Below are 25,850 nucleotides of genomic sequence, written 5' to 3' on the forward strand. Positions count from 1 at the left end.
ATAATAATAGTAGTAATAATATTAAATTATTATTCAATATTCTATTTATAGTCTGTTAATAAAACAGGTCTAAAACATTACACAAAGTATTCTATTTATTTTCTATTTACCGTTGTATGTACGTTGAGATGATAGTGTATGGGCGTTGTATCCACAATGTTTGTGCGTTGCAAGTGCCTTGTATGTCCGTTGCGCATGCGTTGTATGAACGTTGTACCGACCTAAGATGCACCATTACCAAATAATCTATAATATTGTTGTGCTAATTTTTCTGAGATTTGAGAGCAAATAGATCTAGCAATGTTTGAATTGAATAATCGCTCTAGCTTGGAGCCACTCAGATTGATCTTTTTGTTGTTGCCATAGAGCTGTTGTTTTAAAAATGAGTCTATTGTTCCTATGCTCTATGCTCCTAGTATTTATCATGTCATGTTTAGTTGCTAAGATTAGAAATATAAAACTAGAAATTCCACTGTCATACAGCCCACGATCAAATAAATATTGGCAAAAAAGAAAGGGTACTGATGGTTGAGAAATGCGATATTAGCAGTCAAATTGCACTGCAGTGCAATAGGATAACTGCAATGGTAGCTGTAATGTACTGGGTGCAGGTGTTATTATATACAACAAATAGCAATAATGAAAGGAAAAGATTATATGTTTATATCTCTCCCCCTGCAATAGGAGAAATGCAATATTGGCCAATATTAGAAGTAAAATGCACCGATATTATTAGAATAACCAATATTATTAATATAGTAATAATAGAAAACCAATGCACAATTTTGTTTACATTTCAAAACGTCATAGCTAGCAATATCAAGAAGTTGTGATATTTATATAGATTTTTAAAATTCTGTACTACATAGTCATTGTTCTGTAGTCATCCAAACTTATAATTAAATATTGTAATAATCTCATAAGAATCGTTAGAAAAAATATCATCGTCATTTCCTTTACTTTCACTGCGTTGGACATCAGAATATCAAAGTACTCAAAAGTTTCCAAAATGTCAATTACTTTGAAATCGGCAATAATGAAACGATTTCAGTACTCCTACGTTAATTACAGAAACCTTCGGCAATTCGACAATGCTATAGACTGGTGAAATGTGCACGTTATTTTGTCGTGAAATGCGCACGACTTAATCGTTCTATGCGTCTATTTGTGTATAATCCGTTCAGATGGGTAAGTTTTAAGAGACTCTCGACAATTTACAAAGACTTGGTAACACATTTAAATAGGCTTCTATGTGTTTTGTATCGTTATTATACTTTAACGACTCTACAAAACAATGGTTAAATTTGTTGATGAGATTTCGAGACAAGGGTTTGCGTCCTTGTTGATGAATAATTTTCGTACGTTGTGTGCACATGCATTTATCATAAGAACTTTCAAACTTCGCTCCCGCTCGTTTGGTCGTGGGAATATAATTTTGGTGGTCATAGTATTTTTTATCCTTTTTAGCTTTATATTCCACCCTATCAAATAGTTTCACTTTTACAGATCCATATGCGGTACCGATGCCTTGCCATCCCATGGATTCTTCTTTATTACCACCACCACCTCCAGAGTTTGGATTAGACCACCAGACAAGCACCGATAATGGAGCACTCTTTAACATTTCCGAACTTCCACCTCCTATACCTGACTGTCCCGCTCCAGCATATCTTACAAGCCAAGTGTCTCCAGCGCAGCCGCAGTACCCTGTTGTCTCACAGCCTTTGAAGCAGGCAGTCCCTCCACCTACTGCAAAGGTCTCGCAGGCAAGCAGTGGATGTGGTCACGCTCCATGGGATCAGCAACCTAAATCTCCAGTCAAGGCAAATTCTAGAGGAGAGGCACCCCCACCCACCCTTGCTAAAAAGGGAAAGAAACTCAGTTCAAACTTCATAGCTCAATTGAACTCTACATTAGGTGGTGCCGAAAAGGCTGCTCCAGTTCAGCCGGTTCACACAGGTAATCAACCAGCTAAATCCGCAGCCATAGAGCAGCTAAAGAGTGGCAAGAGCAGGGAGTCGCCTCCACGTGGTCATCTCCTCTCTCAAATACATGGAGGCATACAGTTAAAGAAAGCAGTAGACGTTAAAGATAGATCAGCTCCAGTGTTATAGCCTTTTTTGTTGTTTGGTCCTTAGGCCAGGACAGTTACAATGCAAGATGGTTTTTTATAAGCTCTTGACTAACTCTGCTAGGTATATATGTACAACGAGTAGATAGAGGTTTTGTGCTAAATATCACATCATAACTTTTGTTTGACATCCGAAAGAAATTGTCTTCTCTATCACCTGCAGGCTTCCTCTGAGATGCAGTCAGTCGCCTCTGAATTTGTAGCACATCTTTTATATTCCAGTTACCTGTCTTTGCCTCTAAAGTCTATAGTTATTTAGACATTATTGAAAGTTAATATATTTTATTCAATAATTATTTGCTGTGGAAGAATTTACAGCCATACTGGGATTTGCCTGTTGATGACACAATGGCAATTTTTTACAGTAGCACAAGCTCTATTTGATTTCTCAACCCTTTTTATACTCTCTCACGCAGTTTTCTGTTCTAAGTGTGCTTACTTAATTTATATACCTTAGCTAGGCATTATTCAGAGATTTGTAAAGAGTTTGTCTTTATCGCTAAATTCTCTCGTCATTTTTATTGTCGAGTGTGTTCACATTATGCGCCCAGTTGTAGTAAAAGTTAATTACTTTGTACCAATATACACTATTCTAATCTTTACTGTTGTGATTGTACATTTTACAAGTAGCTAGATATGTCCACGCAATGTCTCGGCCACATGTATTGAACTAAATACAGGTAGTCCTCGCTTAATGACTACTCAGAGTGATGACTTTTTTAAAAGTGGTGAAAATTGTCCAAAATATGCTAAACAAAAAGAAAATGTACATATATTTCATAAAGCCATTAAAGTACCCATGAATCTATGGATATTACACAAGTATGCTAGCCGTGACACTGTTTTTATGGATGTTTGGTATCAGGTGTATCTGTCATTTAGGCACATCTAGTATCAGGTGTTAGGATAATATCTACTGCATGTGAAGCATTATAAGAAAAGATAATATGGTACATACAAATACTAAATAAAGGACAGCAATGCCAAGAAAGTTAACATGAAGAAAAGGTAAAATATGTATCATCTGCAATATACTCTACGATAGCCTAACATTTATTTACATTCTCTATTAGAAAGTAGAGAAAAGAGAAACGGTGAAGAATTACAGTGTAAATAGTATGCATACAAGTATGCAACAGAGACTCGAAGGGGAAGCGTTTGCTTAACGACGGAGTCACATAACGACAGGGTCTTCAGAATCTAACCCGAGGCTATATGATGACTACCTGTAGTAAAATTTTCATCATAACAGCTTATATTATTATGAATTTTTGCATGCTGGTCATATGAGCGTCACTCAGGTAATACTATGCAGACAGTTGGCTTATCAGGTTTCCAGATAACCCATTCGGTCAGAAAGTGTTGCAGATATCAGCAGAAAAGTTTAGCTAGATGTTGATCTAGTTGTAAAAGAGCTGAATAGCATACAAGTTAAACACTTTGCTTTATAACTTAAATTTCAATGTTGGATAAAAGGGTGTAAGTACATCTACTTACATATGGTTAGGTGCGGTGTTAGTAATTGTTATACCTTGACCAATAAAATAGCACCATTCTCTTCTTTTATTGGTTAGCAGTTGTCTTACATTGCAAAGTATGTAAGTTCACAATATAAACCATATGCAGCACCATTGACTTAATTTTCCAAGGAAATGCTTGATATCAACTCTTCAGTGATGTTGTAAGTCGAAACCTATTTTCAAATTGTTGCAATGCAAAAACTATAATTAACTTACAGTAACATTGACGGTTATCACAGGTTATTGTGCCTTCATCGGTGTTTTCGGGTAATATAAACAAGTTATGTTTAGTTTATAATGTAAGTTTAGCCAATAGTCTATAGTCTATAAATTTAGTTTATAAAACTTTCAAAATAATTTACATATTTGAACATATTGGATATTTATTGTAAGAGAGCTAGAGTAAAATAATTTGCTCGCATATGCTGAAAGGCCGAGGCCAACACAGTGATGTCATTTAATTTGAATGTCTTCGACATACACAATAGCAAAGCTGGGCTATACCAAATTGGATAAAGCACAGCGTGCTTTATGCTACAACGTGTTTGCATTGCTACAATTCAGATTTACTGTGGCGACAATTGCTACGAATCAGATTTACTGTGGCGACAGATGCTATGAATCAGATTTACTGTTGCGACAATTGCTACGAATCAGATTGACTGTTGCAACAATCGCTACGAATCAGATTTACTGTGGCGACAAATGCTATGAATCAGATTTACTGTTGCGACAATTGCTACGAATCAGATTTACTGTGACAACAATTGCTACGAATCAGATTTGCTGTTGCAACAAATGCTATGAATCAGATTTACTGTTGCAACAATTGCTATGTTTTGAAATTCAACTCGGAATCAATTTTCGAAATGCCTGCAACGTCTCTGCTTGAACTTCACCACATAACTACCTCAGCACTGTCACATATCTACCTCAGCACTGTCACATATCTACCTCAGCACTGTCACATATCTACCTCAGCACTGTCACATATCTACCTCAGCACTGTCACATATCTACCTCAGCACTGTCACATATCTACCTCAGCACTGTCACATATCTACCTCAGCACTGTCTCATATCTACCTCAGCACTGTCACATATCTACCTCAGCACTGTCACATATCTACCTCAGTACTGTAACATTTCTACCTTAGCATGGTCATGTACCTTCCCTCAGTTTTGTCACAATGCTGTCATACACCTACTATTCGCTGCTCCAAAAAGTACATAACAACAATCTCATCAAAGTTGAAAATAATTAAATTATGATTGTTACGTGTGAGTGGAGACATTATCACTGCTGAATACTTCTATGACTTCCATTTCAAAGAGACTTATTAGGGTACTTATTTCAACTCAACTGAGGATACCTATTTTATTGTCCCTGTCTAAGGATCAGATAGTGGGAAACATAATATATTACAAACAATTCTAAACAATATTATAATATTATAGAACTGTTTAAGCTTCATATTATTTTATGCAAAAAATAGGTAAATTTGGTGGGTCTGCTTTGTTTGAACAATATAGGCCTACTCCATACCTTTAATGGTAAGCATTACTTTTCAAGTCTCGTTAAGTGATAAACTTACTGCTGCAGTTGAAATCATTAAGCTGATACAAAATAGAGTGAAAAATTTAAAAATCTTTTAATTTTCTTTCTCCTTCAAAATAAAAAGGAAGATTATACTGAAAGAATTACGCTTCACAAAAACATTTATATCTGTGTGACTTTTGCACCATCATGGTGCAAAATTGCATCACCATTGCAATTTTGCATGATGGTTAGGTAAGTAAAATTACCAAACTCAACTGAACCACCCAGATGCTCACACAGTACACAGATGCTCTAACAAAAAACTTTTCCTAAACTAAATGCAAGTCTAGTTAAAACTGCCCAACACTGTTATAGCTTACACAGTTGTACTCGCAGACAAGCTGCAATACGCGCAACACTTTGAAATCATTGCATCACCCAACAACTACATGTAGGTTTTAATAGCTTCTATGAAACTCTTTTCGCGTTTGATTTATGTTTTAGCACTAAATAAGCTGATCGTTTTGGGATTTTGCCTGGTTAATTTCTGGTTTATTGAAATGTGACAATATAAATTTTGAGTTGGTTACTCAAGAAATTAAGTACCCTCTCACATGCGCTGAGTTACTGGGTTCTCTCTTTCTTTAGGTACCATGACCTGTGAGGACATAGGCGACCATGGTTTTCCCCCACTTTCTATAATCATGACTTTTCTTGGCAGGTTTCAACAGTGGTTTGCTATAGCCTTCTGTTGGGCGTTTTTATTGAGACACCATCTCTAGCTAGCTGGCCATTGGCTCACAGAGTAGCTTCTACATCCTTTCTTAGTTTTTTTAGTCCTGCAGGGTTGCTGCAGTTACTAGGCTACATGACATTATTTATTTATCTAATTAAAAAATCATTCTGTTTATATGATCAAATCTGCATTGTTAGCAAATCATATATTAGCCTCCTGGAATGTTGTATAAAACATCCTCATTTTGTTGCCTCTTCTTGAATGTGAACATGTATTACAATGGGGAGATTATTCACTCTACTTTCTAATTTAAGCACTAGATATCTAGATAAATTATAACTTGATACTCTGAAACTCAACTTTTATGTGCTTTTTTCACATTGAGCAGTAACAAAGTTTGTAAGATAGAAAGAAAACGCCTAAGAATAGGGTTTGACGTTGTGAGAAGACAGGCACAATAAGGTAGTGCAAAGGTATAATATTAATGGAAATTGTAACCAAGAGTTAAAAGTGCATACGTACATGTAAGTCTCACTAGAGAATGGAAAGTTGTTGGATTCACACATCAACTACACACACATCTGTTACAGCCATGACGATAACAGCAGCTGCACCAATTTATAAATTATTAGTGCTTTTTTTGATATTCTATGGAGCCATGTTAGAATTATTTTTTATAGATATAAGAGATAACTAGAATTGCTAAAATTATAGATTTGGAAGTCATTTATGATGATAGTATTTCGTTAAATAAAAGAAGCAATGTTAAAAAGTATAAGTTAAGAAATGGAACTGTAATAGCGGGCAGACAACTTCACAATATGATATTATGCACACCACACAATGTGTAATCCAGAAAACACGTATTATAATGTAAGAGAGAGAGAGAGTTACACCTTTTGTCAATAAAAAAGCCTAGAAATGAGACTGCAGTGGCTGTCTAACAAGCATAGCGTTGATGCTAGTAGAAGGAGAAATACATAAATATGACAAAAAAGTGAAAGCGGTACAACAGTTAGAACTATATAGAAGTCAAAGCTCCCTGCATAGCAAAAGCCTGTGGACCAAGTCCGCATTTAGAGTATAATTTTATTCATTTCACTGCCTGAAATGTCCTTGTGAGGCAAAACTATTGTGTTTAACACAACTATCTCCGATGGAACTTGCACTCTAGAGCCTGCAAAAATGAATCATCAATCATTAAAATGCGGCAATGAAAGACAGCCATCAGCATCATAACATTGTTGCTCATTTGATTGGTCAATTTTACTTTTCTGCTGCAACTTCGCCATAGCCTTCTGCAGTTTATACCTTGCTATAGAAAACCCTCTATAAGCAGACAACTCCTCAACTCTTTAGCTGTCACTATCTTAGCTATCAGGTATCAACGAAAGCACTGAGTGCTACAGAGTTGTTTTTATTCCAGCACGGTATGAAATTCACCTCATCTAGCACAGCATGGAGAAGTAACTTCCATAGCGGTGGTACTGTTGGCTACACGGTTATGAATCTTTACCATACATGGGCATCACAGCGCTGCCAAGTCTACCACAAAGGAAGACAATCTTTACCACAACGTGCTTATCTAATGATGGACCATAATAATATGTAGGATGTTATCACGTGTTTACCTGAATACAACTGTTACACATAATTGCTATTGAGATGCAAAAATAGCATACATGTCTTTCAGTGTAGTGATAACAGTGTGCTTACGTAACATAACCTTATGCACATATATTTTTCAGCCTTGTCACATACCTACCCCAGCCCTGTCACATACCAACCCCAGCCCTGTCACATACCTACCCCAGCCCTGTCACATATCTCCCTCAGCCCTGTCACATATCTATCTCAGCACTGTCACATATCTTTCTCAGTTCTGTCACATATCTATTTCAGCACTGTAATATGGTTACCTCATCCCTGTCACATATCTATCTCAGTACTGTAATATGGTTACCTCATCCCTGTCACATATCTATCTCAGCACTGTAATATGGTTACCTCATTCCTGTCATATATTTATCTCGGCACTGTAATATGGTTACCTCATTCCTCTCATATATCTACCTCAGCTCTGTCACATATCTATCTCAGCACTGTCACATATCTTTTTCAGTTCTGTCACATATATATTTCAGCACTGTAATATGGTTACCTCATCATTGTCACATATCTCTCTCAGCACTGTAATATGGTTACCTCATTCCTGTCATATATCTACCTCAGCTCTGTCACATATCTATCTCAGCACTGTCACATATCTATCTCAGCACTGTTATATGGTTACCTCATCGCTGTAATATATCCAACCATTTCTCGAAAGATAAATATAGTGACAGTCATATAAAATACACAAAAACACACCTATGATAGTTATGGAAGGATTGAGTTGGCCATTGCTGTTGAATAAGCCCTTGACCTCCATCTTGGAAAAAGGCTTATCAGGGTTGGGGTCATTAGGGGTGCCCTCAACCCGTGTGTAGGCACCAACTGTACTGTCTCTGCCTACAGATAATGAGAGGTGGTGAAAATAGCATCATCCCATGCAAATAGTTATAACAAAAAAAATTCAATTCTTACTGACAGAGTATAGGAAATGTGATCATCATAGTTCAAAATAAACAACTTTTTTGCTAATCATATCATGAGCGCTCCAACTACAAAACGCAAGATGATTTATTGATTGGTAATGTTTTTCATCACCAAGTATGAACTGCAAAAATATGTAGTGGTGCTTTAACAGAAAAATAGAGCTGACAAAGCAAACTGCATCATAGCATTGTTGGCCTTTTGATTGGTCAATTTTACTTCTCTGCTGCAACTTCACCATAACCTTCTGTGGTTTATACCGCGCCATAAAAAACCCTCTATAAGCGGACAACTCCTCAACTCTGTAGCTGACACTAAATTAGTTTGAAAGATAAAACAATATTTTTATTGTATAACTTCTTTATGGAATATTTTTTAACAAGATTAGGAGAGCTAATTCAAACTTATGTTTAACAGCTATGGAAGAAATTAACTCTGACTCCTTTAAAAAAATTTAAAAAAAAACATGATCGAAAATCTGAAAATATTTTGCAGTTCAGCAAATTTACTAAATCAAATAAAGCTATTATTGAATCAATACAACAGTAAAAGATAATCAATTATTAGATCAATAGTTAATAATCTGCTCTCAGATTTCAACTGATACTGTGACAAACAAATTGCAATGTAAGAGATAGCTCTGACCAATATTGTAAATGATACTTTACGTTCATCATTTTTCTTCTTCATTGTTACTCGTGACTCAAAGTAATTACTTTCGCACAGCACAAAGGTCAAGGATGAAATGGGTCTATTTGGATAGCGTTTAAGTCTAGAGAAACAGTATAGGTACCATAAAGCCATAAGGTTGTTTTAATAAATACGAATCTATTTTGACATGGCAGTTGTTGTCAAAAATTGAGATAATAGTTTTGTTTATAATTTTAAAGACAATCAACTAAATATGGTTAGAGGACTTTTATAGCTTCGTAAACAACAGATGTACCAAAGTGACTACATCTATCGAGATCTGTTTTCGTTAGCAAGATTATAACCAAATTTTTATACAAAGCAACTAAAAATAATTTTTTTTAGCAGATTTGTGGTTTATCTCTATGTCATACCTGCCCAATAATAACTTGATAAAAAAACAACTAGGCTAATTTATTATTAATAATAACTAAGTATTACTGGCTATTATTATAGTTATTTTTTAATTGTGGTGCTCAGATGACATCTTGTAGGATGTCATCTGAGCACCTTCTTTGTACATCTTTCAATTATAAAATATTGAAAAAACTCCACTTTGATTAAAACCAGTTTTACAGCTTAAAAATTTACAATTACAATTCTCCTGTATTATTGCCATGCATACAATTTTTAACCTCATTACAATAGATTTTTGTCAGACAAAAGATGGTGTCAATATGATGGTTTGTATTTTGACTTCCAAATCTTGCTACGACTACATTGCTGTTAACTGTTCACCATACTATAGTCTCCTCCTGCTACACTATACACAAAACAATGTAAAGCAAAAATGTGTGGACCTAATGATTGTAATTTTACTTTTTAAACACGCTTCGACACTAAAATTATTCTGTGAAACACATTTAAGATTAAAGCTAACTCTGATGAATTGAAATCAGACTCATCGGACTTTGGGGTCATTTCTGATTGGTTAATCATAATGGAATAACCAATGAGAATGAAGAACTTTATGTTCGAAAGATCCAACTGTTTTACAAGATTTGGATCATCAAAAACCCTCCTAAACTAAAAAATTAGTTAATTCAAAATTTTTAACAAAATCTTGATTATCGAGTGACGTTCAATAAATAGTAATGCTGACAGCTCACAAGCCCAACTAAAACACTTTAAAATGAAAAACAAACAAATCAGCATCAAAACGAGGTTATTTGACAGCTCTAGATATTAAATAATCACAAAGGTAGAAAAGAGGGAGTCAGAAACATAGGATATCACATACCTATAATACTGTGCAGGATACAGGCGTGATCATGCACATGGGCGCTTTCTAAAATGAGAGACTCCTTAATTCGTGCTCCTGCACCAATCACAGCTCCCTTACTAATGCTCACATTGGGGCCTATCTACAAACAGGCAGACGCTCCTTATATCAGGCATCTGTAGCTCTAGTTGAAGGAATAATATTCATGGCTACTGCCTCCAGTATCGATAAAGGTACCAAGATTTGAAAATCCATTGCTGATAAAGTACGTACTAACCACCGGATACCCGCATTGAGGAATGTGACAATGGTCAATAAACTTAGAGAATAAACTAAGGTTGTACATTTATGGGTTATGATGATGCAGTCATCAACATTTTCATACGCTGTTCTATGTTTAGATGCATATTTATTCAATTTTGTTTTAAATCATATTACTAGATATCACAAACACATATTACTAGATATTACTCATATATATGTAATAATTATATGTATAATATATATAATTACCGTGGCAGTAGGGTGCACTTCAGCACTGCTGTGTATCCAAACATCCCCAATGATCTGTGGACCATGATCGGTGTTAGACCTAAGTCTCTCAGGTCTTTTGTGTCTGTAGATTTTGAGATAGTTGCGGTTGGCATAGATGGTGCCGCTGTAACCAGAGAGTCATTAATTGCTCATAGATGCGACTAGGTAGAGAGAGAGAGGTTCTAGACACTTTGCTTAGATTTATTTACTAATTTGGGCACAGTCCAAGCGCATGAACTGTTTTCTAAATTTGCAGACGAATACAGAAAAAACTGTTCAACAAGTAAAATAATGAACTAGTCTGATGCAAACTAAACAGTATCACTTGAATTTTACTTGATTAATGGCACAGCATCAAACCAACTGATCACATCACATATCACTGTAAATACGAGTGATGATATGATAAAAAGGAAAGAGTTTAGTGGAGTAAGGACACCCGGGCTGCATGCTGTCTTGGCCAATAGCAGAGCTTAGCAAAAGGTCAGCCAAGCTTTGAGAACGTTACACTGTCCTTGAGTCGACCAAAGAAAAATATTTAAAGGATTGAAGATTTGAGGTCAAACTCAAATACAGCATAGTACTCAAACATTTTATTGATTGGTTGAATGCAGTGGGTGCCCTTAACCGATCAGTAAGCATGAGTATTCAAAAATATAAAATAGTAGCAATTAAACTTGGTTCATCTAGTGAGAAAGATAATTAAATTATTTTTAAAATCTTTTTGAAAGTCTTATCGCGAACACCTTCCGCTGCAGATGACAGTTCATCAAACAATTCGGACCACAAACTGACTTACGCTGCCGATTTGATTTGACTCCAGAAACTGTCGGTATGGTAGACAAATAACTTGTCAGTACCGGCCAGTTCCATCAGCAGATCCTTTTCCAGGCTGATTGACTCGTCACGGTAGGTAGGAGGCAACTTCGACTCAAAGCTACACCAAACAGAAGCAATAAACACTCTAGGTGTGACAACCATTGACTGCACAGGGTATACAATCAAACGCACCAGTTCTCAAAACTGACATCAAAACGAGTTTGTTTACACAATATTATACACAATCTTTCAACCAACAGCCTGTTTTTAAACACAATGCAACTCAGCGACTAGTACAGCCAGCAAATGTTTTCAGCACTGTATGGATGGGACTTAGAGCGCAATTGTAGTGATGGCGGGAGAAGCTCTGGAAGTCATGGCTACGCTCAAAAAGCACACTAGTGTTGATGAAGGCTAGGAGATGATATCAATATTGAGGTAGCAAGCAACGTAAGCTTGAGCGAAATTGTGCTGCCCACACCGTCCTAAAAAGTTCAGTGCCTGAGGCTACAAAATAACTTAGTGAATTTTGAACTTATTTTGCATGTAGTGCATCAGTTTAAAAGAAATCAATAACAATTCTGTAGAAGGAGGACAGGTTTAATGGTGGAATAAAAATGTGGCAAAACTGATTTTCACGAATGTAGAGGTGAGAAGAACCACAGATATAGGTACAAAGTAGAAATAACTTCTAATATAAATACACTATGCAATGCTTTAAAAAAAGTGCATTAATAGAAAAACCAATTTTTTTTTTTAAATTAAAAAAATATGGTATGAAAAAGGATGTGTTTCGATTTGCCTGGGCATAACATGAGAGGTGCTAGTCAACGTTCATAAAATAAACACGACTGCTTCAACTGAAACCAGACTTGGTTTTTTTCTCAAGATTTAACATATACCAACATGAAAGAATCGTTTCAAAGCAGAATAGCTAAAAAACAAATCATTCGATGCGGTAACAGACAACATTCCAACATTAGTAGGTTTTAAGAATGATGGGAAAATATCAGGAGCCTAGAAAGACTCCACATTGAAACTTCTAACATAGATAATAAAAGTTTCGGCATGAAATCATGTGCTGAGCTGCTATACTATAGGCAGTATTTATTCTCACATTACCTTCCACTCATCCTGTCTCTAAAATGGTGATAGACACATATAATAATACATCGCTCATAATAATACATATATAAAAACCCTATATAAAAAGGCATGTGGCAGCGTAACATAGAGTACAAACATAGCTAAATAGCTTTCTCACTTTCCAATAGTAACAAGCATAGATAGGAAAAGATCTCTTTCTAACCTTCTCCAGTCATGGACAGCGATAGACGTTTTACGATCAACAAGTGGAGATAACCCAGACATGAAATCATCTACTTGCAGATTGTTTTGACTTGTTATCAATGTAATGAATAAGCTTGTTAAAACGGTTATGAGGCAACATGGCTTCTATAGGCAGTGACTAATCTGGGAGGATTAACTAATTGTGATGATTTTTGGTATATTCTTCTGTTCATATATCAGAATAACTATAGTTAAAATAATTCCATAACTGGGAAAACTCTCTAGTTAGAACAACTCTATAGTCAAAGTAACCTTAGAGTCAGGATGAATAGCCAGAATTCTATATTCTCAAAAAATTTTATACCATAGTCAGGTCGTCATAGATACTCAGTAATTGGAGTAACTCTATGACCTAAGTAACTCTATATTAAGAGTAAAGGTACAGCCACATGTGCCGAATGTTTCGACCAAAATCACGAAATGGATACAAAAATATGTGGAAACAAAAATATTTGGCCAAAACTGACAGAATTGAGTTTTTGTCAAATTAAGAATTGTCGGCGAAATGCTTTTAGTTGGCTGAACAATTTATTAGCAAACACGATTTTAGTAGCCTTCACAATTGTTACAGTCGGAGACACATATAATGACACAGAAAAAAAACCAACGCAATTCAACAGAGTAAATACAACTTATTAGAAAGGGGTGCCACCTCTAGTAAATCTAATAAATAGCATCGTATTTCCTATGTTGAATTGCATTGGTATTTCTCTTGCGTGTCGTTATCTGTCCCTCGGATTATACTAATCGCAAAAGCTGCTAAAATTGAGCTCGCTAATAAATTGTTCAGCCGATTGAAAGCATTTTGTCAACGATTTCGTAATGCATGCACAGCTTTGCCAATTCTGTAAGTTTCAGTCGATTATTTTTGCGTTTCCAAATATTTCTGTACATTTCATGATTTCAGCCAAAACATTCAACACGTGTGGTAGTGCCTTAGCTCTATAGTCAGGGTAACTCTATATTTAAAGTAACTCTATATCGGTAGTTCCATGTATTATAACTCTATTACTGTCGACATAGCTCTTTAGTACATGACAACAACCATACAAGGACAGCTGCCTACGAGAATATAGAGCACAAGGTCAAATATAATGAACCCTGAATATTGTTACATCAACACACTCTTATGGTGCGTTTACACTGGCCGATTTTGTCGTGCACAGACAAATTTGATGAGTCGGTGTCGGTAGGTGTGAACAGAAAAATCGGTGTCGGCACCGATCTGAAAGTCGGTGTCGGAGCTACCCAGCAGTGCCCGGTTGCACCGACAAGTCGGACGCTCATCAGCCAATCAGAAGCTAGGAGCCTCTGGTTAAATGAGCCTAGGCTTTAATGACAGTGCTAAGTTTATGAAACGAAAGGGCTAGGTTTAATGAGAGGCTAGAAGACTGTCATTAAACTTTCCCTCGTTCTCTTTTTAATAGTGAACCAGCATGGCTAGCAACGATGTGAACGCGAGAGTACCAAAAAATCAAGTTTTTTTCTTTAATTTAAATTAATTAAAAGTGAATAGCCAGTTGTACGACTACTACTAGTTCTACTACTAGTACTACTGTAAATACAACTGTAAAGAAATTTGCCGGTCCTTACTTGGCACGATTTAGATTATGTCATACAGAAATAAATTGCGTGTGATTTCATTCAATGTTTTATTAGCGAAGGAAATTCACTAGCTGAGAAGCGTACGGCCATTTGCTCTGTCTACTAAGTGAGCGTTGCTCCCTTATATACAATAAAATTGCCCGTTCCGGCTAACGGGACCGAGTGAGAACACCGGCTAGCAATGTTTAAATGGCCAATAATTAGGCCCGCTAGTGCGTTGATATGACAACATAAACGACGACAATTGATAGCATAACGAGTAACAAGGCCAACAATAAAAAGGCAATAAAGAGAGAATAAAAAGGACAACTCATATAATAAAATATTTACAGACATATAAAATATATACAAACAAATAATTACAAGAAGTGTAAAGTGTTGGCCCGGCGTCCATCACACTACTACTACCACAAATATACATTCACCATTCAATCTTCTTCATTATTCATTTTATTTATTGTAATTACTCGGACGAAAGAACTGTACGTACAGTTCTTTGCTCGGATTTTTATTGCCTCATCAATCATTCATTGCTTGGCATTCAGTAGTTGCTTCTAGCAGTAGTAGTAGGAGCAGTAGTATTAGTGTAGTACTAGTATATAATTTTCCACATCAAGCGCGTTGATTTTTATGTGTACTCGTCTTCGCGTGGTCGGGTGAAGGTCAGAACGGCGAAACGCTGTGATTGGCTGTTGGTACCGACAAAAATCGTTTGATCGTTGCAATGTAAAGTGGGAGTCGGTGTCGGCACCCATACGTGAAATGTCGGAGGTACCTGTCTGAGTCGGGGTATTGGCACCTAATCGGAGTCGGTGTCGGCCAGTGTAAACGCACCATTATTAACAACTTCAAAATCACACAGATTCATTCACAGCGTTATATAATAGAATTACAATTATTGTTTCATTTAAAAGAAAACTGTCGATTGCAAACATCACTGTTTTGCACATTCGTAACTTTAGAAACCATTGTGAAATGTACATAATTGTATAAACCTTAGAGTTACTTAGAGTTGAAAATAATTCGGAGCAGAATTAGTATTTTTCAATAATTTTCTTGTAAAAGAACTAATTTTTTCCAACAATCAGATCACAGGTTTCACTAAAAACAAGGGAGACAACCACTCACTTAGGTCTGGACTGTTTATCTTTGAAGGCACTGGAGAGATGCTGAAAGATGTGTTGGGAGAAAAGATAGACTCCGCAGTTGATGCTAGTGCTGACGAAGGTCTCTGGTTTCTCTACATAGTGCATGACCTACAACAAGAGAGGAAAACTGCTAAGTTCACTGGAGAATAGGCCATAGCTGGCGATGAGATAGATTGCCAAAACAGTAATTAAACATTGCACACCTAATAGCATCCATTTGCAAAACAGCACAACATACGATAACTTATACTGTCCGTGAAAGAGTTTCTGATCATTTTGTGACTTTATTAAAAGGATAAGACATACCACTTGACAAATAATGACAATTTCCCTCTTATTAGAACACATCTTTTAAAAAATGACCAAGTAATCAATTTGTCTTTACAGCATAAACAGTTGATAGATATCATCATCAGCTGATTTCAGCAAGATTTGAATGTTTACTGAAAGCAATGTTGATTATATCATGACCTTACAGCACTACAAATTATATTTTTATTAGCCCTATTGACTCAATGGATTGGTCTGAGTAATACAGTAAAAGTCAGAGTAATCCATAGAGTACTGTATGCGCATGAGTCATAGTGTGGATGAGCCATGCATGTGCGTGCCTGAGAAATCCCTTTAGGATAGAGTATGATGTCTGCTACACTTTCTGCAAGCAGAGGTTGTGCGTGTTTGTTGAAAGCGCCGTTGTACAAACAATGGCTCAGTGATCTTGGCTGAGCCCAGTGGCAAGATAACCTCAATGACAGAGACACCCAGTTGTAGAGAGAAATTTATGGTTGGATGCCTATGCCTATCACCACCAGTGGCCTTTTTTGGGAATTGAACTCCCAACATGTTGTTAGCGTGTCAGGAGTTCTAGACTTCTAGGCCACGGCTGCTCTCAAAGTCAACTGTTGCAAAATTTACCACACAAACTGTGAATAGCTTATAAGCCTGTAGAACCACATACCTCTCCTGTTTCCTTCCTATTCACGATACACCCGTAGTTGTGAGATTGCTGCCTTGTAGCCTACAGTAGTACAGAAAAATACATAATTTTAATATTTAACCTCGTATAATATACGGTCCTTACAGTAATCCGTACGAGTAGAGCTCATATTATACTCCTTCCCTGTAGAAAATGTATACTGCTTATCACAAGAGGTTTTATGGCAGAGCTATTAGCTATCACTTTCAAAACAACAATAAAGGTATGCGATATATCATCAACCAGCTCAAATATTATTTTGTGTGAGTCATACATATCGCTACATTCAGATAGCTGTGTACAGCTGATTACTGTATACGGTAGTGAACAGCATGAGCTTGGTTACAAGGCTTCGAAAACAAAGGTCAGCAAATCAAATAAATGAATACAGTGTAACCTTGACCGATTGCAAACAGCTTCACATCACAACTAGTATGAAAAAGTTTATATAACAGTAGCAGTGCTTTCGAAGGCTCTCAATAGGCATAGTCATATGTCAAGGTCAAAGGCATAGTCATGGTTACCTCTGTAGCCAACATTGTATAAACTTCCTTATGATGATAGTCAGCTCCCTGCCTTTTCTCTCTATGAAATTGTAACATCTCCGTTAAGGGAAACTCCCCACAGATGTCAGAATTGAGCACGAAAAATGCTTCAGGTTCGTTACTCAGTATCTGGTCTCTGAAGTGATAAATACCTCCTGCGGTGCCTAACTGTGCAAACTCCTGATAGTACCTGTGAACAAGCCAAGTCTAAGAAACAATTTCGGAGGAGCAAACCATGATTGTCTTGGCTCTATGTTCACTCTATGGTTCAACAAAGGCTTCTATGTTCACTCTATGTACTCTATGGTTTACTCGCTTAGCCACAGCATACACTAAATCTAGTCTACATGTTTCCATCATTCTTAAAACCTACTAATGTAGGTATCTTGTCTGTTACCACATCGAATGGTTTGTTTTTTATTATGATTCCTTCATATTATATGTATATTAGATCATATTATATGTATATTAGATCATATTATATGTATATTGGATCATATTATATGTATATCAAATCATATTATACGTATATTAGATTATAGTAGGAAAAAACCAAGTCTGGTTTGAGTTGAAGAAGCAGATGTTTTTTATTTTAGCTATTTGAGCTATGACTGTGTGTGCTTCTCATGTTATGTCCAAGCAAATTGGAACACGTCCTTTTTGACACCATATTTTTGGCTTTCTTAAAAAATTAATATTGCTTATTTTAATTATATTAGAAGTTATTTCCATTTGTACCAACATGTTAGTTGAAATTAGAACGAATAAATGATACTAAAATGGTGGAGATCATTAATAACATCAACTAACTGCTTTAAATATATATAAATCTCAGTGTCTGTTCGTCTGTCATTTATATCGATAAAGTTTTAGGAACGCAAAAATCCGCTTCGCAGAGGATTTGATCTCGGAACTCCAGTTCTGGAGGCATCGAGCTTGCCCAATTAGACTGCATCCAACTAAGCATAGCAATCAATAATAGTGGAAATATTTATCACATCAGTTAAAATACTCATAATGATGTTGTGTCACTGTAACGACTACTAGCTGGCTTCAGGGTTGACTGCCCGGCGTTGCAACAATAATAAAAACAGCTGCAGGTAATGTAGTGAAAGGTAATGTAATAGGTAAAGTAATTTGGGTATTGTAATGTTTATAAGCTGTTTTGTTATTACCTATGCAACGCAGGGCATTTAGCTAGTATATTATTACATATGATAATATATTACTTAATTGATACAAGTTTACTAACACAGAATTAAAAAATAAGTAGCTGCTAGTAGAGAAGTGCAGAACTATATATGACATACCTGACATTCAAATGGAACTCTTTCCTTACACTGCTGACAAAGTTTTTCAGTTCTTGTTCATCGGACTGATAGGAGCCAATTAACAAGACTTCATCTAACCCCTCGACCTATGCAAATACAATAGTACAGAACTTTGTTTCAGTTGGTTCAACATACAGTTAGTCAATGATCAATGTAGGCCAATGATCGATGTATATTAGAAAACTTCACAGAAAAAATGAGAAGATCTATTGAGCAATACAAACAGGCCGCAAATAATAAACCATATGACCTCATACAAAATTATTTAATGGCAGACATACCTGAGAACAGCTTTCAATAAGATGGTATATCATAGGATGCCCTGCGATTGGAAATAGCGGCTTAGGTACATCGAGGGTTAATGGCCGGAAACCAGTACCTACATAACACATATATTTCAGCAATTATCGCCACCAGTACCTTGGTAGACTAATGCATCGTGAGAGATCATCTGGTGTAATAACTATATGTACAATTTTTCTGGAATCACAAGATGTGGTCAGTTGGCACAGTTTTTGTAGAAGTGGTCTACCGTGCTAAAAGTCGGCAGTTCAAATCTGGCGTGATGAGACCTTTTTCCCAACCTATAACTGTGCCTTCTCATTATAACAAAGGTTAGCAAAGATGAGCAACAGTGCTTAGTTAGCCTAGATGCCATTTTAAAGCTTAATTAGCAAAATTAAACAAATGCCATAAATTTAATGACGATATAAGTTAAGCTAATCAGATTAGATGATAACCAAACATTTCTATATATTTTGTTGCGCTATCATAACACAGTGAACAATTACATCAACTACCATACAACAAGCATACAAATCAGACTAGTTTAAACGTAAAATATTTAATTTGGCATGTTAGGCATTAAACAACTGTAGACATGTTTAAATAGTGCTAAACATACTAAACTCTAACTTTAGATTTAAAATTCATCAATAAACAAAAAATATTGCAAGTTGGACACATTCAACTATTTCACGTTCATAATCTATAAGCTAGTAAATTCACGGTGATGTAGATAGCCTATTAGGTAAGTAAAAAGTTCAATTTCTTTATTCATTAAATTTGTAAAATCGGTAAGTATTTAATTGCATTAAAATACTTCTAATATTGTATTCTCACCTGTGTTTGGGCCTCCAATTAATATGACAGCTTTTAGTACCATTTTTGGCCTTTGTAGTGATAAATAAACATAAACGCAGCTAGTTTTTTGCGTATATTCGTGGCAAAACTAATCGCTACTATTGCCATCGAACTTGCCGGTGGTTTTATTGTTGACAGAAACCTGCTTGCGTCTCGTTATTACAATGATTGCACTCAAACTATGGGTTGGAAAGTCTGAATGGTGAGTAAAAGAAACGTGAAAAACTAGGGAGAGCCAAACCTCTTTTTGTTACGAATAAGCCACTAGTGCTGGAGGAGTTTGTTGTTGTGGTGATGTTGTCAGTAGGATGTTAGCGAGATATAATCAGCATGACAGTTTGAAGTGCAGTAGTTTAGTGTAAGGTCCACTCTACAACTATGAACTATAAACAGAAATGACATGAACTTAGCGATAGGGATAAATTGATAATACGTATACATATGAAACACAACTGTAACTCACAAACTTCTTCTTTTGCATAACTTGAAAAGGGAGAGTAGCTCAGAACACAAGAACAAGACTTAGTCATGTGTGCAAACGTATACATCAGAGCTGTTTGAAAACTATTACATCAAGCGTCAGATTCAGTATAACCAAAACGATTGCAAGCCATGAACAGATTTTGGTTGATACAGCAAACTATTTTTATGTAGGTGTGTTAGTGTCATTGCTTGTTTGTCCACATCAGAGACAAATCACTGATAGAGCACGTACGACTTAAATTTAATTTTTGTTGATCTTGCTCTCCCCAGGTTGGTTTTTGTGTGCCATGAGATACTGCTACCTGTGCCATCTTTTTGCGGTTGTGGTATGGACGTAGAGACATGGCAATAGGAACATCTACACATTCGTCTTGTGGATCGGGTTGTGCAGCGCCAGGTGTATTCTTCTGAACAGCAACTTCATTGTTTCTATCAGTGTTTGATGATGATATAGAATCTCCAATACGCCTGACTGCTTGAGTAGACTGGTCAGCCAGCACGAGGTTTGATTTATCAAAGAGTTTATCAACTACTCGTATCTGTTTCTACTGGTTTTTGAGTGATTGAAAATCTTTGACCAAGGCATAGGATCCGATCTCCAGCTGGGGCAGATATTTAGGTGTTTTGTTGTACTGTTGCTGGATCAAAGCTTTACGATGTGCTTTTTCAAGTAAAATCTCTCTGTCAACTGACTATTTGTAGGTAGTCTTGACCTTGTAGGATGGCCAAACATTCACTCAGCAAGCGATGTTGATAGTCCTGTGGTAGATGTATTGCAGTGTTCTAGAAGTACCATATAGAGATCTTCTGCTCTTCTCATCAACCTTTTTATGATTTTGACGACATATTCTGCTTTTCTGTTTGATTTCTGATGCCCAGGAAAAGAAGTAGTTGAAATCCCCACTTCTTGTTGAAGGCTGCAAACTCTGCGGATATAAACTGCAATCCGTTGTCTGACTGAAGTTGTTGAGGTATGCCATACCTACTGTCGAAAACACTTTCTTAGACAACGTTATCACATATCTTGGTTGAAGTCCTGTCAGAGACTCAACTCAAAGAAATTTGAGAAGTAATCTACTTACAACAGGTCTTTGTTTTTATGAATGAGGATGTCTATTCCTACTTTAATCCATGGGATATCATGTTGCTGGGGTATCATCAGCCTGGGACATCATGTTGCTTTATAGTCTCTTGTTGTTGTGAAGGTGCATCCATCGCACAAGCCACACATCTTTCTGTTTGGATTTGGATATCCTCAGCTAGGTTTGGCCGATACACAGCACTTCGAGCTTGTTTGATGGTTGCTATAGTCCCTCGATGACTAGTGTGTAGTTTCTTGATAATCTTCGACCTTATAGCAGTGAGTACCACCAGTCTTGAACCCCGATACACTATTCCGTCTGACACTGCGAGCTCATCTCTGAAAGAATGGTACACTCAGATGTCGGCAGGTATGTCTTTTAATGTCTGAGACCAACCTGTCGGTATCATGCACTGCAGCTGCTTGAGAATATCTTGGGTTGTCTCCTTTTGTATTATGTTGTAAGTTTATTTAGGTTTCAGGTTATTTTCGTTTATTCAGCACTGTCACAGGTTGCACCTTAGCCTGTCTTGACAAGCTGTTGTTTTTGCGTAGTTGTCCCCCCGTCGGGCGGTGAGCAACAACAGCTTGTCACAAGACGTACTGCACCTGATGCATCAGCTGCACTTATAAGGAGTTATTCTCTTCCGTCTATGCGGCTTAGCTGCGATGTTATGTCGGTCGCTCCATTGATAATCATAACGAATTTTGCGCAAAAATTTATGTAGAAAAAATAAGATTATAACGTTTAACCAGCGACCAGTCTCTGCGGTAAACTTTAGTAGAACTTGAGAACTTAGGTAACAACAGCGACTAAACATGTCGTTATTTGTGCGCTCAGTCAGTTTTATTTCTATTTTTGTACCAGTCAGTTTTATTTGTTCTAATGGATTTCATTTTCAGTTTATTTTATTCTCAAGTTCTACTAAAGTTTATCACAAAAACTGGTCTTTGGTTAAACGTTGTAATCTTGTTTTTTTTTCTACATAAATTTTTGCGTGAAATCCGTTATGATTACCAATGGAGCGACCGACATAACATCGCAACCAAGCCGCGTAGACGGAAGAGAACAACTCCCTATAAGTGCAGCTGATGCATCAGTTGCTGTACGTCTTGTGACAAGCTGTTGTTGCTCGCCGCTCGACGGGGGGACAACTACACAAAAACAACAGCTTGTCAAGACAGGCTAGTTGCACCTGTGCTGTAGATTAAAATGTAATCTGCTACGACTTGTAACTTCTTGCAATCTACTCAGTGCATCAGAGAGTCTTCTTTGAAACTTTTCAAGACTCGATCAGAGCCCAAACTACTTCCTCAGCCATTTCCTCAGCAATGCCGTATGGTGTCCAAAATGTTGTGAGGTTGCTGAAGTCTTGACTAAACTTGATTTGCAAGAAACCATCTTTGCGTCACAAAAAGAAAAGACATTGGCCTCTGAGAGTTCAGTTAGTACATCATCAAACGTAGGCATGAGAAAAGGAATTCTCTGAATCACTTTGTTGAGGTTTGAAGGATTTAAGCAGGCACAAAGTTATGAATTTGGCTTGCGGACTACTATGTGATTACTTATCCGGGCAGTGGAGGGATTGACGGGTGTGATGATGTTTTTCATAGCTAGTAACTTCAGCTTGGTTTTCAGGTCGCCTACCATAGAGAGAGGGGTTTTCCTGTTGTGAGATTGTTTTGGCACCGCAGTTTGGTCAATATTGATATGATATTCCTCTGAGAGACACCCAACTCTTTTAAATACCATCATTATAGCTGCTCAGGATGTTTTTGAGGTTTCCTTTGGATACTCGACTTACCCACTCTTCTCTTAGCAGTATTAGACCAATTTCGAGTTATGCATCCAGGGACAGCAAACTGTTGTTGAGACTTTTGTGCAGGATGACATATGTAGTTTTTTCTGCTACCTGAGTTTTAAATGATTTCCATCGAGCTTTAGTGCCCTAAAATCGCAGGAGTCATGATAGCTTATTATGTTGCAAGAAGCTCCTGTATCAAGCTGGAAGTAGATATTTTTATGATGGCTCCCTGCGCTGGTTGTGATCGCTGACATGAACTGCTTGTTCTCTCTTACCACTTGCAGGCAGAACAGAGATTCACCAGACCCATCACTTTCATCTTCAGTTACTATGTTGAAATGTTTCTTGGGCCTACATAAGGCTTTGAAGTGATCGAACATTATATAAAGGTGGCATTACTCACTGTAGTCCAGGGGTTGTCTTGGTGGGTTCCACTTTCTTGGCACCCACCAAGAATGACCCTTTGGTTTTCCGAGCTGGTCAAGTGGACCTTGTTGACACATGGTTTTGAGTTGCTGATGTTGCAGTGCCCTTGTTCTCTTTTTATTTAGCGGAGACATATTTGACTATTTCTTCTCTTTGCAGTACAGCCATGTTTTTCTGTGAGGTTTTTGCAAGCAACACTTTCTTACTTCTTGCCTTAGACTCCATCGCCTCCAGCATCATCAAAAAGTTTGCGGTTTAGTTGGACATCATTGATACTCAGGAGAAGAGCAGCATAAAATTACTATACATAGTGTCTGGTTGACATTCCCGAGAAATGTTGTGCAGTGCGATAACATACTCGTTGAAGGACATGCTGATCTGGTTTTTTGACAACAGCTGATGCCTTTTCACAAGCTTGTTTGATCCTTTATTACAAAAGGCATCAAGTTTTTCTGTAATACGAGTGTAATTATTCTTTGACTTTGCACCGGTGAAGTTAAAAAACTTAGATATATCTACTCCTCTTAGACCTATACACTTCAACATGATGGCGACTTTGATCTTGCCATCTGCTTCATTCTAAGCTGTCATGAAAAAAAGTTCAAATTCTTCTGTAAACTGTTAGACATCGAACTGTAAACAAGTCGGGCATCCTGAATAGGTTTAGATACTAGGAAGTCTACCCTCATACTCATAATTTAGAGCTAAGTGATTGTTGGTTTGTTTTCACTATTCTGAGTATCTCCTGAGTATAAGTTTCAGCGTCTTATACCGTCACAACTACAAACAGAAATGACATGAACTCAACAATAGGGTTAAACGGATAATACACATACACAAGTGTAACTCACAAACAGGAGGTTTCTATAATTCATAATTACATATCAATTTGACTATTACTTGCTGGCTTTTCAATTTTGATGTTTGGATAGAAGCTCCACATTAGAACTCGTCACCATCGATTGTCGGACACCTGTCAAAATTTAGTTTTTATATGATGTAAGATGCAAATATTATTGTTGAACAAACAGCAAGGGCAAATTTTGTTTACTCAGCATTGAATATTCAGTACTTTTGAATTACTAGTATTGAGGTACTAAAAGTAGTTCTCTGTGTAAAGTTCGACCATGAGATGCGCTGACAGAGTAAAAAACAAAAAGTTGTTTTGTGTTCCATTTTCGAATATAAATTTCATCACATTATTAAGTACATAGCTTGTTCATCAGCTCTGTTACACTTTCTGTCAGAAAATTTACATGTTTTAAAAAATTAAATGACTTACTTTTTTCTGTGATCATTTGGAAGTGTTATAAGTATGACATGTAGCCTGAACAGTAATACAAAGTATGCGCAAGCTTGTTTATGTACCAGAGTTTGCTTAGTCAGAACGACCCCATTTTTTACAGCGCTATAGCAAAACAATTTTATAAGTAATCTATCATAGTCCTTCAAATCAGTTAATAATTTTAAGGCACCAGAATTTGACTTACGCTTTGACTTACTTTGACTTAGTCATGTTAAAAATAAATATTAAGGTAAGATTATTAAAAGAGATATCATGTTTGGAGATGTGATTTTAAAGCAACAAACTAAAGAGATAATATATCAAACTAGTTTAAAAGAAAATCTTTTACAAGGTTTCATACAATTTACAGTTGATACATACAGTTTATTAAAAACTTGAATCACCCATAATTTACTTAAATTTGCTAGTATTTAGATTTAATGCCAAAGATATATTTTGATTCTATGCAGCAAATAGCATGGCAAGTGATGCTAAACCTTGACAGTGTTATGTATTAAGTGGCATGCACTACTAGCATGACGAATTAGCTATCATAGCTAGTAGTTAAACCAATTATGGAGATGTCTTTTTTCTCAGGAGATAAATACACTACATTGTTCTGTTGGTTCTATTGTTGCTTTTAGCTTTAATCTTTTGACACCATGCGTAACATATATCTTGGATTATCAAGAAGTTTCTACCCACAACACATCTTGAATTGCCAAGAAATCTCACATTAGTAATAACACAGATAGCTGAGGCTGAAAACTGATTCACAGTGTTGAGTAGAAATACTGACAAAATTAATGTCGTGGAAGTGCAATGTTTAATTCAAGTTGAGTTTAATGTTTAAATTGAATATTTAATTCAAGTTGAATTTAATTC

The 25,850-nt window shown here is 36.5% G+C and overlaps 2 protein-coding genes across 4 annotated transcripts in view; one reads left to right on the top strand and one right to left on the bottom strand.

Annotated features, from left to right (window-relative positions):
- The window catches only part of LOC137389568 (serine-rich adhesin for platelets-like), a 53,152-nt gene extending 50,425 nt beyond the window's left edge, over positions 1–2,727 (top strand). For all 3 annotated transcript variants that reach the window (XM_068075615.1, XM_068075616.1, XM_068075617.1), the window contains exon 18: positions 1,507–2,727. In XM_068075615.1, coding sequence (XP_067931716.1) covers positions 1,507–2,114 — 608 coding nt within the window. In that variant the 3' untranslated portion in view covers positions 2,115–2,727. The remainder of the gene's footprint in view (positions 1–1,506) is intronic.
- Positions 2,728–6,273: 3,546 nt separating this feature from the next.
- LOC137390053 (mannose-1-phosphate guanyltransferase alpha-A-like) lies at positions 6,274–19,968 on the bottom strand. Its single transcript, XM_068076294.1, has 11 exons — positions 19,865–19,968; positions 19,024–19,121; positions 18,722–18,828; positions 17,391–17,601; positions 16,849–16,908; positions 15,871–15,998; positions 11,768–11,905; positions 10,948–11,092; positions 10,453–10,576; positions 8,298–8,438; positions 6,274–7,104 (listed from the first exon to the last, which is right to left on the bottom strand). The coding sequence occupies exons 1-11, from the start codon at positions 19,905–19,907 to the stop codon at positions 7,004–7,006; spliced, it is 1,296 nt and encodes a 431-aa protein (XP_067932395.1). The 5' UTR covers positions 19,908–19,968; the 3' UTR covers positions 6,274–7,003.
- Between the last annotated feature and the right edge of the window lie 5,882 nt (positions 19,969–25,850).

The sequence above is a fragment of the Watersipora subatra genome, chromosome 3 (genome assembly GCF_963576615.1).
Source record: "Watersipora subatra chromosome 3, tzWatSuba1.1, whole genome shotgun sequence".
In the NCBI taxonomy this organism is placed as follows: domain Eukaryota; kingdom Metazoa; phylum Bryozoa; class Gymnolaemata; order Cheilostomatida; family Watersiporidae; genus Watersipora; species Watersipora subatra.